The 14,138-nt window shown below is 33.7% G+C and overlaps 1 protein-coding gene across 2 annotated transcripts in view; it reads left to right on the top strand.

The window, feature by feature from the left end:
• The window catches only part of ITGB3BP (integrin subunit beta 3 binding protein), a 64,554-nt gene that overhangs the window by 12,752 nt on the left and 37,664 nt on the right, over positions 1-14,138 (top strand). For both annotated transcript variants that reach the window (XM_029948339.1, XM_029948340.1), the window contains one exon: positions 6,943-6,985. In XM_029948339.1, coding sequence (XP_029804199.1) covers positions 6,943-6,985 — 43 coding nt within the window. The remainder of the gene's footprint in view (positions 1-6,942; positions 6,986-14,138) is intronic.

Genomic DNA, 14,138 nt, shown 5'->3' on the forward strand with positions numbered 1-14,138 from the left:
TCTTGATTTTGGCTGAGGTAATGATCTCACAGTACGTGGGACTGAGCCCCATGTCAGGCTCTGTGCTGACAGCATGAAGCTTGCTTAAGATTCTCTCTTCCCCTTTCTCTGCCTCTCCCCTGCTCATGCTAGCTCGCTCTCTCTCTCCCAAAAATAAATAAATAAACATTTAATAAATAAATAAAATTGTCAAAACTGAATGGAGGGGGTGCCGGGGTGGCTCAGTCTGTTGAGTGTCCAACTCTTGATTTCAGCTCAGGTCGTGATTCCAGGATTGTGGAATTAAGCCCCATGTTAGGATCCATCCTGAGTATGGAACCTGTTTTAGATTCTCTTTCTTCCCCCGTCCCCCCCGCCCTTTCCCCCAACTCTCACACACATACTCTATCTCTAAAATTAAAACAAAACAAACTGAATGGGATGCCTATTTTGGTTAGTATGTTGAAGCTTCTGAAAGTTATCAAGAATCTAAATTGCCTCTCAGCAAAATACAGTTTCCAAATGAGGCAAACAATAAAGAAAGAAACAAGGGCTTCCCCTTGTTTGACTCAGAACATGTAGCAGCTTTCCGGTGCTCAGGCTTTACCTCTGGTGCCATTTTTCTTTCACCACCCCCACCTTATCCATTGTCCCCTATTGCAATCCTTTCACCAAACTTCCCTTTTCCTTTGAATCTCCCCACCCCTCTACTCTTCTGGACCTATTAAAACCTACCCTTTTATTTATTTAAAAAAATTTTTTAAATTTATTTATTTGGAGAGAGAGCAAGCCTATGGGGGCAACTCTAAGGTTAATGTAAATGTTCTGAGCATGTTTAAGGTAGGCTAAACTAAGCTATTTATTTGGTAGGCTAGGTGTATTAGTTGCATTTTCAACTTGAGATATTTTCAACTTAGATGGATTTATCAGAGCATAACCTACTGTAAGGCAAGAAAGAATTATATATATATGTATATAGAGAGAATGAGTAAAACAAATAGGACAAAGTGTAAATAAGTGATAAGTCTGGGTAAAGAATAACAAGAACTCCTATTCCTAGACTTTTTTTTAAGTTTAAAATAATGTAAAAATTAAAAGTTCCCCCAGAAAACTCATCACATTATTTTTAAACACACGTACATGTGCGCGCGCGCGCACACACACACACACACACACACACACACACACTAATGGGTGAATTAAACAGTAAATTAGATAACAATTGAAGAAAGAATTAGACAACTGAAGAAATTGCCCAAATTCACTATAGAGATAAGAAATGCTAAGAAATAAGAGTTTAGAGATATGGGAAATGGAACTAGAATGTCTAAAATTACTTCTAGATGAAGTCTAGAAAGGAAGAATGAAGGAAAGTCAATATTGGAAGAGATTATGGTATAGATTTTTCCAGAACTGTTAAGACACAGATCCATATAAGAGACTACTTATAATAGACTGTCAATATGACATCTTTTAGGAACCTGCATTTGACTACCTTAAGTAGGATTAAAGAATCATAAAAAATTAAAGGAATTAAATATTTGAGACTGAAGCTTTAAGTTCAAAATAAGTACAATTTATTAAATAAATCCTTATATAACACTTTTGTGCCCATCACTGTGTCAGGCTTTGGGGATTCAAATATGAACAGATATTGTATTTGCCAGGAATTTTAATATTTTGGGAAAGATAGTTTAGTAAGAATGTTTAACCTACCACTTAACAGAGAAGGTGCTAGTATAGGGAGGATAAACAAACATAGAAATAGACTATTTCAACATGATAAGCTTAGTGAGAGGAACATACACAAGTGTTATAGTGTAATAGAGTAGAAAGATCTCAATGCAAAGTGGACAGTGTCAGGGAAAACTTAAGAGATGATTGTACCAGAATCTCAGAGACATCAGTGTGTCATTATTAAATTTTATGCTATAACATATAATACATACAAAAATATGTAAAAGATTACCCATTTCCCATATTTAATTCTAGTAAAGCTATTTGGCCCCTTTCAATAGATTTTTAAAGGATTCAATGTATGTCCTTTATATGTATGTATGTATGTGTGGTTATACACACATATGTATATATAAGTTGCTCACAAGAGTAAATAGTAATGAATATTTTATTAATGTTCATTTCTGAGAATACTCATTTAAGAATGAAATTATCTTATAGCATTTCTTATTTTATTTAGCCCAAAGACAATCTCACCTTTACTTCTCTTCTGGGGTCAATATTCCCATCTATATCCCTTTAATTCTGTAAGAATTCTTTAGCTAATTCTCTATTAATCTTTTGATAAGGAAGATTTTGACACACACAAAAAACGTATGTTGCCCAATAACTGGTTGAAGTTTAGACCAGTTTTTCATGAAGGCTAACAGGATTAATTATTTATTTAGGTGCTCTCATATGGTGGCCATATTTCTACATGTAACAGGAATATTTTCATTTACTCACCCATACGTGATAGTGAATTGTTGTTTCACCACCATGAATGTTGAACACAAAAGAGCCCAGGCTTGAATGAAAGGAAGAATAAAGAAAGGATATGGGAGATTCTTCTCCCTTCTTTTCTCATTCCCATGTATAGAATGGAAAATAAATCATTTCAGATATATCAATTTACACTAAAGAAATCACATGGGATGTGAATTTGGCCAATGCCTTTCTTCAAAGGATTTCTAAGCATCTCATAAGTATACTCAATAATCCTTTAAATGTTCTTGCAATATTATCATCACATTATAGTGAGAAGTAAATGGAAGCACTGACATAGTAAGTGATATTTTTATCTTCCATTCAGAAATTTCCTACTAGAGTACAGGCCAGTATTATTATCAACTTTATGAAGCTTAGTGAGATTATGTGATTTGCCCAAATTTAGGGGAGGAATTTGGCATACCATCAAGGCTCTCTGAGTCTTATTTGCTTTACTAAGTTTATCCCTCTCCCTACACATACACTCTTACGCTCAGCTCTGCTATTTAAAATGATATTTAATCCAGTGTTTTAAAGAGAAGCTCAGAGCATGTAATTTTGTGTTTTTGAGGTGTCATCCCTGGTTCTTTATTAGAAATTGAATGGAAGTTCATATTTTCTAGATTAATTTCTTTAATATTGTCACCAGTGTTAGTAATGTTGTATAATGAAACTCTCTTCTTGTTCTTCTGATAGAATCAGAAGATCTTATTCAGCATACTATCATGTGACAAGTTAAATAAAATAGGGGAGGATAGTCTTAGTAATATGACTAAATCCTACCAACATAGTTACTTTCTATTTCTCTTCATATGAAATTGCCTGTCAGATGTATTTATCTTTCTTAAGTGCTCAAGAGCAAAATGCTAGTAGCAACCAGAATTTTGATCCCAATGAATCTAAACTTAGTACAGCTAAAAATGGAGCACAGTAGTTAAATTATGGGAATAGGTATAAATATTGGTAGATGGGAAGTAGAAAGTAACCTGTAGAGATTATAAGAAGGGGAAGAAACTAGGATACAGTAGATAGGTGCCTATTTTAAAAAGTATTTATTTTTAAATTGTGGTAAAATATACATAACAAAATTTGCCATTTTTTTACTCTTTTTATTTTTGTAAAGTTTACCATTTTAATCATTAAGTGTATAGTTCAGTGGCATTAATATATTCACATGTGCAACTATCACCATCATTATCTCTAAAACTTTTTCATTTTGCAAAACTGAAACTTTATACCCATCAAACAGTAACTCCCTATTCACCCTCCCGCCCATTTTCTGTGTTTATGAATTTGACCACTTTAAGTACCTAATTTGAGTGGAATCATATACTATTTGTCCTTTTGTGATTAGCTTATTTCACTTAGTACAATGTCTTTAATGTTCATCTATGTTGTAGCATGTGTCAGACTGTCTTCCCATTTTAAGGCTAATATTCCATCGTGTATCTGTACTACCTTTTGTTTACTCATTCATCTGTTAATGGACACTTGCATTGCTTCCACATTTTGGCCATCAGAAGTAATGCTGCTATGAACATGCGTGTACAAATACCTGTTTGTTTGTGTCTCTGCTTTCAGTTCCATTGCATATATACCCAGAAGTGGAATTGCTGAATTATATGGCATTTCTACGTTTACTTTTTGAGGAATTGCCAGACTCTTTTCCACAGCAGCTCTACCATTTTACAGTCCTGCCAGCAGTACACAAACATTCCGCTTCTCCATAGCCTAGCCAACATTTTCTGGTTTTTTTCTGGGTTTTTGTTAGTAGACATCCTAATGGTTGTGAAATGGTATCTCATTGTGATTTTGATTTGCATTTTCCTAATATTAGGGACGCTGAATATTTTTTTCATGTTTATTGTTCAGTTGTATATCTTCTTTGGAGAAATGTCCGTTTGAGTCATTTGCTTTTTTTGGGGGGGGGGGTGTCCATTTTGTTAAGCCAACGTAGTAACCACAAAAGCTACATATAAATTTATAGAAGTCCTGGAAATATATCGCTTTTAATTGCCAACTAATAGTGGTGGCAAGTGAGTAAATACTTTAGGAAAATATTTATTCCATATATCTAATCAAGTTTTGTATGTTTTTCCTTTACAATATGTTTCAACCATCTCTTCCTCTATGTTCCTATTAGCCTCATTCTCTTAAAACCTAATTTCATGTTTATATCACAGTTGTTTGTGGATAAAAGAGTGGTTTTTAAAAAAGGTAAAGACTTACAGTACATGTTTAATTTAATAATATATTTTGTCAATGGGCCCAGGTCTAATACAATAGTAAAAATAGATTGTCATAAAATCCTTTAGTAGGTTTGCTGTTCTTTACCCCTTCTTTAACTCCTCCCACTCAGTTCGACGGATTTATTATGCACAGCACCTGAGATCTGAGTTTCTCCCCTTCAAGCTGTGTGACAGTAGGCATGTCACACCAACTCTTCTTATTGGATGAACTAAGTGATTTTGTAGATTTCTCCTAGTCTTATCTATTAAATATTTTCATGATTTGTATAAATATTACCAGGGGTTGGCACAGATTCCTGAATTATCTGAAAACCATATCATCCACAATAAATTATGTTTTTAGATTTATCATAGAAAATATCAGTCTAACTTTTCTTGTTCCTTTTATGTATTTCCTTAGGCCTCTTAGATCAACACTAGGACCTAAACTGGAAACCTTTTAAATTAATCATCAATGTTAAAGCAATAATATTTTGAGCAGTTAATAACAGAGTAGGGTTTGTTTCCTTCTAATTGGTAGTATTACACCTTAGTATTTAAAAACAAAGGGTAGTTAACTAAAATTTAAATTAAAAATTAAAAAAACCAAAGTATAAAAAATGCTGTGCTGTATATTTTAATTTTTATTTCTACTTTTGAAATTTTATAAAATACTAAAACCTGGGCACCTGGGTGGCTCAGTGTATTAAGCATCTGACTTTGGCTCAGGTCATGATCTCATGGTTCGTGGATTTGAGCCCTGCTTCCGGCTCGACAGCTCAGTGCCTGGAGCCTGCTTCAGATTCTGTGTCTTCATCTCTGTCCCCCACCCCCACCTGCACTATGTCTGTCTCTTTCAAAAATAAATAAATATTAAGAAAAGCTTTTAAAATAAATTAAAATAAAATACTAAAACATGTCACACACCTGAATATGGTACTATATATTCCAAATCTATATATATGTATACACACACACACTTTTCTGGATCATCTGCTATTTTTATTTGTTCATAGCTCTAGTCTCTTCCTGCTACATTGAAAATTCACATTAAATTGATTTCAGGTGAACTTCTAAAAGATACAAGTAAATTTTCAAAATGATTTAATTAATTTCAAATAATGTTACATGATAAGCTAACATATGTAATAGCAAAATTAAGTGATAGGTTAAATTTTTGTATTTAATATTTGCTACTCCATAATGTTTGTAAATTGTCCATCTCTTCTGTTTTTTCCTATTCTTGTCACTTGTTTGAAAGTCATTAGAAAAACAAAACTTCATTAGTCACTTATTTAAGAATAGTCATTTTTTAAGATGTAAGATTTTTTTATAATTCAAATTTTATGATACAATCCCCCTTTATATTTTTTTATTTATGCTCAAATTCTCTAATATTTTAGATAACATAATTTCTGTTTCTCAGGGATCAAAGTACTTTGAATGCTGCATTTGTCACTGGGAAAACTAGTTTTAATTTATATTGACCTTTTTCTCCTTTGAGCATTTAGTCTGCATTCAATAAAATGTTGATGACTGCTCTTTAGAAGACAGCTGTACGAAATAAAGTATTATAAATATTCAGCTTTCCTTTCTAAGCATTGTCACCAACAGCTGGGCATCCAGTTTAGCAGAACAGATTTTGCGCAGAGAGAGCCTGGCATGTTCCTGAATCAGTTTAGTGAGAGAGACAAAAAATAGTTTCTTATGGATTGGGGACTTATAAAGACATAGAGCATCTGTTCCTCAGTTAAGTCATAGTCTGGTAGCACTGAATCATGTTTAAAGGTAGAATAATGGGCAAAACTTTTTTCACCTTGTTCATACCTTTATTTTAATACCTAGTGCATTATTTCTGCAAATAAAAATATACTTTCAGCATCTCCATTAAGGGTGTATAAACTATTTTGTCCTTATGTACAATTTTTCAGTAGTGATACTTTTCAAACAAACATGTTAATTTTTACTAAGATTACTTCATAATTTGACCTTAGTGCTTAACTGTACAATAGTAGATGTATGTAAAACCATATATAAAAATCAATTTAAATATTTCATTACAATTCCATATTGAAATATGCTATTAAAAAACCCAATTTCATAGCCGTGAAAATTGCTTTGCTGTCTTCATATGGTTTTCTGCTTTAGTTGGCAAAGTAACTCAGAATCTTTATTTATATTTATCACTCTTTAAGTATTTGACTAATTAAAGTATATAAATCTAAGATTTCTTTAAATATTTTGTTTGCAGTGTTAAGAGATCACTGAAATTGGATCATCTCGTAGAAGCAAAAGTAAGTATTTACCTGTGAGTTTGTAATTGCATGACAAGAATGTATTTTTAATTTTTAATAACAAATTTACCTTAATAATTAGAAAGTTTTTCAAAAAAACATTGTGACAAAGTCGGGATTGGTACACCATTTTCTATGTAAAATATTTTTTGTAAATCTAATGTATTGAAGTTCCTGGCCAGATTAGGGTTTTCATTTAAGAGGCAAATTATTTAGAAACCTTGATAAAATAATTCCGTAGAAATTAATTTACTGTTTGTGGAAAAAAAAATTCTGCCTTTTATGTGCACAAGAAACAATTTGGAACAATGGCAGTGCTTTAATCTGCATTCTATAATCTGCTAAATTGAATAAAAACATTAACAGCATTTTTATATCAAAAATGTAATTACCTCCCTCAGCTATGTTAGCATAATTAAACAATAAAAGACTAACACTGTAATAAATTTCACCATGGTTGTCACAATAAAAATAAAATTGTACTGTTGCTGTTACTATTTGTAAATCTAGTCATAGTACATTCCCAGTGCCAGCATATTATGACATATGTTGGTTTATTATCTTTTCATACCAACTATGGAGCTAGATACAAATACTAATACTGAGATACTTATGGCCTCAGTAATCTTAAATGCAAATAAATTGATGAAAAAGTACATGAAAACAAATAGCTAGTCAATAAATGGCACTCCTACAAAATCCCATATGAGAGTGCCATTTTAAGAAATGGATATTATATCGAATTTCTCTTTGGAAGACTCACTGATATTTAACAATTTACCATTTTTAAAACTTCCTAGATGCTTTTTTAAAAAAATTTAAACAAAAGTGGCAATATAATGCAATGCCACTAAAAAAATCATTAGCAGTATAATTAGCAATTTAGAGTACCATTATCCAACTTGTTCTGTACAGAATGCAGCTGTGACTGTAATTCTGCATCTGTTTCTTTGGTCAGAATGGCATTTTGGTAGACGAGTAGTCCGGCTTGAGATGAAATACTGTTCTTTCCTGCCCTCAAACCGTTCTTTGGGAGATGGTAATATTATTTGAATAACAAAGAATAGCCATCTAGGAATTCATCCTTTTCATGAAGTACAATTGTCATCATGGCAGGCTTTCTATCCATTTTTACTTCAGATTAGGATGTGTTCAGGTAGCCAACACTACAGCTAATATACTGTATTAGAAAAATACATTGTTATGTTTGGCCCAATTCTATACCTTTAAGCCAAAGGGACCTAGCTAGCATGACTTAGCTTGGTGTCACATGGCCACCACCTGCTAAATGCAGGTTCCTAGCATCTAGTTCGGGCCTTTCTTCAACATTTCTCTCCTATTTTCTGACTTATTTCTGGTAAGTTCTGCATTTGTACTCTTGCCTCATCATGCAGCTCTATGTTCGCATATAAGAACAGACAGCTTTTGCTCTGGTGCTAAGTCTAGGATTCTCTCTTTTGCTACATATTTGCTTCCACCCACTCCGGTAACAACTTAGCCTTAAAGTGGCCTGGCTCCACAAATCTACCCACATGTCAGTGATCCTACTGAGGCAGCCTTTGCCCATGCAAAGGAAAATCAGACATTTAAGACTTACATCTCTAATTCTAACAGTACCTAATTGCTGTAAAACTACAGAGGAACTAGCAGTAACTTTATGGTCATTTTGCCTTGCCAATATGATACTGAAGGAAGAAGACTCTGTTATCCCCAGAAAGGAGATGGCTCTTAATATACCAGTTGCTTAACGTGGAGCCTAATTCATTCTAATCTACTGCTATTTCCTCTCTCAGAGAGGTCGGAACTGCCAAATCCCATTGTTCCTAAAGCAACTATAGCCCTTTGTGGAAATTAAAGCTTCATGATGTTAGGACAACTCTGCAAAAGTTATTTTCCTTTTGAGTCTCCAAATGGGGAAATCAAAGGTATGAATCATCCCCTGTGACATTCCTTTAAAATCTAGAATGTATACTGCAAGTACCATTATTTGCTGGACTTCTCAAATTGTTGAGGGTTAGTGAGGAGTAGAAGATTCTAGTTTATCATCACCTACAATATTTGAGTTGCTCAAGTTACTGCTCTCCTAGCACTGTTTCTAGACAGATTTTCAGAAATAAATATGAATTATTTATTACATATTGTTGCCAATCACAGTTAAGATGAATTTATCGGGACGATTGGCCCCCTCATCATATACCTAGTCTCGTTCAGGCCACTTCAGAGAAGAAGTGGAAGAAACGGATTGTAGAGGTGGGAAGAGAAGGAGCTTACTTCCTACCAAGGCCAACTCAGTAGGCTTGCTGCCAGAAGGAATGACAGTGCCAATTCTGGGGGGAGGTTTGTTAATTTAGAAACGGATGCCCAGGCTAGATTACTCCCTTTCTATTGGTAGGACACTTCTAAGTCTCATTATTCCTAGCACCTAAACTTGTCTTCTCTCTCTAAGACAAGTCTTCTGCCGACTCCTGAAATTAGAAAGAACTTTAAATTTCAGGGCCATAGGAGATTTTATAACTTACATTCTATAGTCTTACTTACCGATCTGGTTCAAATCTACTTTCTTCTCTCCCTCCGTCTCTCCTTCTCTTCTTTCTTCCTTCACTTTTTATTACAGAACTTTTCAAACATAAACAGAATAATATAATGAACTTTCATCTTCAGCGATTATTAACATTTTGCTAATTTTGCTTCATCTATTTATATATGTATATGTACCTATGTGTGTACCTGTGTACCTATGTACCTGTATGTATCTGCATATTTTTTCTTGGAATGTTTTACAAGTTCCAGACATATCATTTCATCAGGATATTCTTCAGTATGCATTTCTAACATCATGACTTTTTTCATAAACCACAGTGCCATTAGCATACCTTACAAAGTTAATAGTAATTCCTTAATAATATCTTTTACCCAGTCCATATTCACATTTCCATATGGATCTAGGGGCGTCTGTGGCTCAGTCTGTTAAACATCAGACTCTTGATATCGGCTCAGGCCGTGATATCCCAGTTGTGGGATCGAGCCCCATGTCAGGCTCCAAGCAGAGCGTGGAGATTCTCTCGCTCTCTGCCCCTCCCCTCCTTGCACATGTACTGTTGTGCTTCACTCTCTCTCTTAAAATAAATAAACTTTTAAAAAAAGGATTCACACAAGTTTTATATATTGTAATGTTTCTTATAGATCTTAAATCTTGTTAAATTTCAGCTTCTTTTTTTTTGTACAATAATTTATTTTTTGAAAAAACTGAGGTATTTGTTTTAGAGGCATATTCCACATTCTGCATTTAATTGATTCTTTTCTTGTAGTGTCCTTCAAATAATTTCTCTGTTCTTCATGTTTCCTGTAAAACTGGTAGTTAAAGTTGGAAGTTTGATTAGGTTCTGGTTCAAATTTTTTATAAGAATACCTCACCATATTTGTATTCCCTCAGGAGCACAAAATGATCTGATTATTGGGTTCAGGGGTTATCAGCTGTATCTACCCATAATAAAGTTCCCCATTATTCTTTCTTCTGATGTTTTTTGTTGATGTATTTGTTGAGATGATCATGTGGGGATTTTTCCTCTTTATTCCATTAATATGATGTATTATATTGATTGGTTTTAATCAATCTTGTTTTCACAGGCAAAATCCAACTTGGTCATAATGTATAATTCTTTTTATTCACCTCTTGTTTCAGTTTGCCAGTATGTTGAGTAGTTTGACATCTATATTCACAAGGGATATTGGTCTATAGTTTTCTTTTCTTGTGTTTTCCTGTTCTGATATCAGAGTAATTCAGGCCTCATAGGTTGAGTTACAAATTCTTCCCTATTTTTGGAGAGAGTTTGAGAAGGATTTTTGGAGAGAGTTTGAGAAGGATTTTTGGAGAGAGTTTGAGAAGGATTTATGTCAATTCTTCTTTAAATATTGGTAGAATTCAGCAGTGAAGCTCTCTAGTCGTGGGCTTTTCTTCGTTAGAAGCTTTTGAATATTGATCCAATCAGTTGATCTGTCAACTTGCTGTTGATATATTCTGATTTTTCATTTCTTTATGACTTAGTCTTGCTAAGTTGTGTTTTTTCTGGGAATTTGTCCATTTCTTGGAATTTGTCCATTTCATCTAGGTTATCTAATTTGTTAACATAAAGTTGTTCATAAAAGGAATTATAAGTAAGTTGTTCATAATACTTATAATTCCTTTTATTTCTCCAAGATTGATTGTAATGTCTTTCCTTCTTTCCTGATTTTAGTAATTCTAATCTTCTTTTGTCTTTTTTTTTTTCTTTTTGGTCAGTCTGGCTAAAGTTTTGTTGATTATCTTTTCAAAGAATCAAACTTTGGATTTGTTCATCTTCACTATCTCATTGTCTATCTCATTTGTTTTCCTTTTAATATTAATATTTATTATTTCTTTTCTTCTGCTTCCTTTGGGTTTACTTTGCTCTTTTTCTAGTTCCTTAAGGTGGAAGTTTGGGCTATTGATTTGAGAGCTCCTTCCTTTCTTCCTTTCTTCCTTTCTTTCCTTTTTGTTAAAGTAATCTCCATGCCCAATGTGGGCCTCAAAGACATGACCTCGAGATCAGTAGTTACATGCTCTACCAACTGAGCCTGTTTTCCCTTCAGTTCTGCCGGTTGTTGCTTCTTATATTTGGGGTTCTCTTGTTAGACAAGTGTGGGGGAGTATAATTGCTGTATGTTCCTTATTTTTTTTTTTTTAGCACCAATAAGTCTTTATTTGTTCATTGTGTTTGTTTGGGAGAAAGAGGAGTGGTAAAGGATCAGGATATAGCAAATGTATGGTGGAAAAGAAAAGAAGTACCCAGTACAGCAAAATCAACCATCAAATAAACACAACTTAGTAATGGGGTCACCAAAGCCCAAGGGAGCAGTCTTCTGCTATTCCATAATGAAAGGAAGGTATCAGAAAGAACAGATAGGTATACAAAGGAGTACTATTTAACAATAAAAAGGAACATACTACACCCCCCTGCAACAAGGCAAATGATCTCAAAAACATGTTGAACAAAAGAAACCCAAGACAAAAGTTACATAATTAATTTATATGAAGTTCAAGAATAGGCAGAAGTATCTATGATTATAGGAAGGAGAAAGTGGTTCTGGGTTAGGGAGTGGAAATTGAGTGGACAGATGTACAAGGAAACCTGAGATGGTTGAAATGTTCTCTATCTTGGGTAATAGTTGCATCAGAATATACAATTGTCAGAACTCATCAAGCTGAAAACTTCATTTTAATGTATGTAAATCATACTTCAATAAACAGACAAAAATATATTTGAAGTGGAATTCACTTTAATATTCTGAAGAATGCGTGGATATATGAAGGAATGATGGGAAACAGCCCTGAAAATATTTCATTAAAATCTTCTTGAGGATTATAGTACAGGAGAGTAACAGAACAGTGTTATCTTTAATATTAAAATTAACATTTTAATATTTTAAATTATGGAACCATAATGAACACAAATAGAAACACCAATGTATCAACTTTTTTAGCCAATGTTTTATTTTTTCTATTAAAAATTTTTTTAAGTTTATTTTGAGAGAGACAGCGAGAAGGTGAATGGGGGAGGGGCAGAGAGAAAGAAGAGAGACAGAGAGAGAGAGAATCCCAAGCAGGCTCTGTCTGCCCTGCCAGCACAGAGTCTGATACGGGGCTCAAACCCACAAAGCCACAAGATCATGACCTGAGCAGAAACTCAGATGCTTAACTGACTCAGCTGCGCAGGCGCCCCTCCTATTAAAATATTTTTATCAAAATAAAATTTATATACTGTGAAATCCACAGATCTTGAGTGGACAATCCAGTGAGTTTTAACAAACGTATACCCCTGTGTATCAAACACTTAATCAAGAAATAGAATGTTTCCATTACCATAGATCTAATATATTAGTTATATTCTTTCTTTGCCCACCCCTGTAAGATCATGGAGATTAGTGCCAAATGCTTTTGTTTCTATAACTACTATTACAAATAACAACAAAACACCAACATTATTAGAACTATTAAGGATGATAGTTGTGGCACCTGATAAGAAGTTAGTTGATCTCTGGGACTGTTCTAGGAACCCTCGGCCCAAGTTGTGAGATGTCCCCGAGCGAGCTAGTATTTAGAGTGTTTTAATAGAAATTCCATAATAGTACTAGTAATGCATAATAATATCTTGGGTGAGACATTCCCATGATGTTATTAACCAGTGTAAGGTATAAAGAATTATCTCCCTTTAGTTGTCCTAATTTTTCTTTTGTTTCTGGTTGCCCACATACCTATAGTACCTGGGTTTTAAATATTTCACTGATACTATAGGCTAGTAGTTCATAATAATGATAGCAGATCCTTTCCATCATATTTCATCCTAAAAGAACCCTTAGTTAGTACTTTCTAGATGGTTTATAATAGGTAAAAATCAATGGAATACAGGCACCTTTTTGGTTGACTATGCTTTAAACAAAGTGACAAAGCAAGTTACAATTTGTGAAAGATATTGAAGGAGAATGTCATACCTATTTGAAATTATGAAGTGAACATTCATTTCTCTCTTTTTGGATAGAAAAATCAATGCACAAATTTTAGTTTTGCTAACATACAAGGTTTGACCTCTTTACAAAATGTGCGGTAGTGGGGGCATAGCTCAGGGGCAGAGCATTTGACTGCAAAATGTGCGGTGGTATTTGGGCTGATCATAGAATCTTTTTTCTTAATAGTGATGTTAAATATCTCTAAAAAGTCACTAAATATTACAGGCAGTTATAAATTATTATAGAATTGTGACTTATTTATATCTCTCTCCTTAATTTTATTCACACCCTGAATTCTTTCCCTTCTCTAGCTAAATCTTGCCTTCTCACTTTTTCTTTCTTTGTTTTCTATAGGAGCTGGTAGCTAGCCCGTCTTATTGCTGAGTGGAAAGAATACCAGACTTCTCATTTAGTAGCTCGGTCTTCTCTGGAATTCCAACCTTCTTAATTGTTCCTGATGTGAGTTAGATGGGTTCTAGGGCCACTTTTAACCTCTTCAGGGTTTTAAAGTTAGAGGACCTTGATAAAACTTTGAGAGGGAAAAATCTTAGAGAAGATTCTGCCTTTATGTATATCAATATTCAGTTATATAAAAAACATGTTATGTACTGAAGAACATTTAGTGGGATGG

The sequence above is a fragment of the Suricata suricatta genome, chromosome 8 (genome assembly GCF_006229205.1).
Source record: "Suricata suricatta isolate VVHF042 chromosome 8, meerkat_22Aug2017_6uvM2_HiC, whole genome shotgun sequence".
NCBI lineage: Eukaryota > Metazoa > Chordata > Mammalia > Carnivora > Herpestidae > Suricata > Suricata suricatta.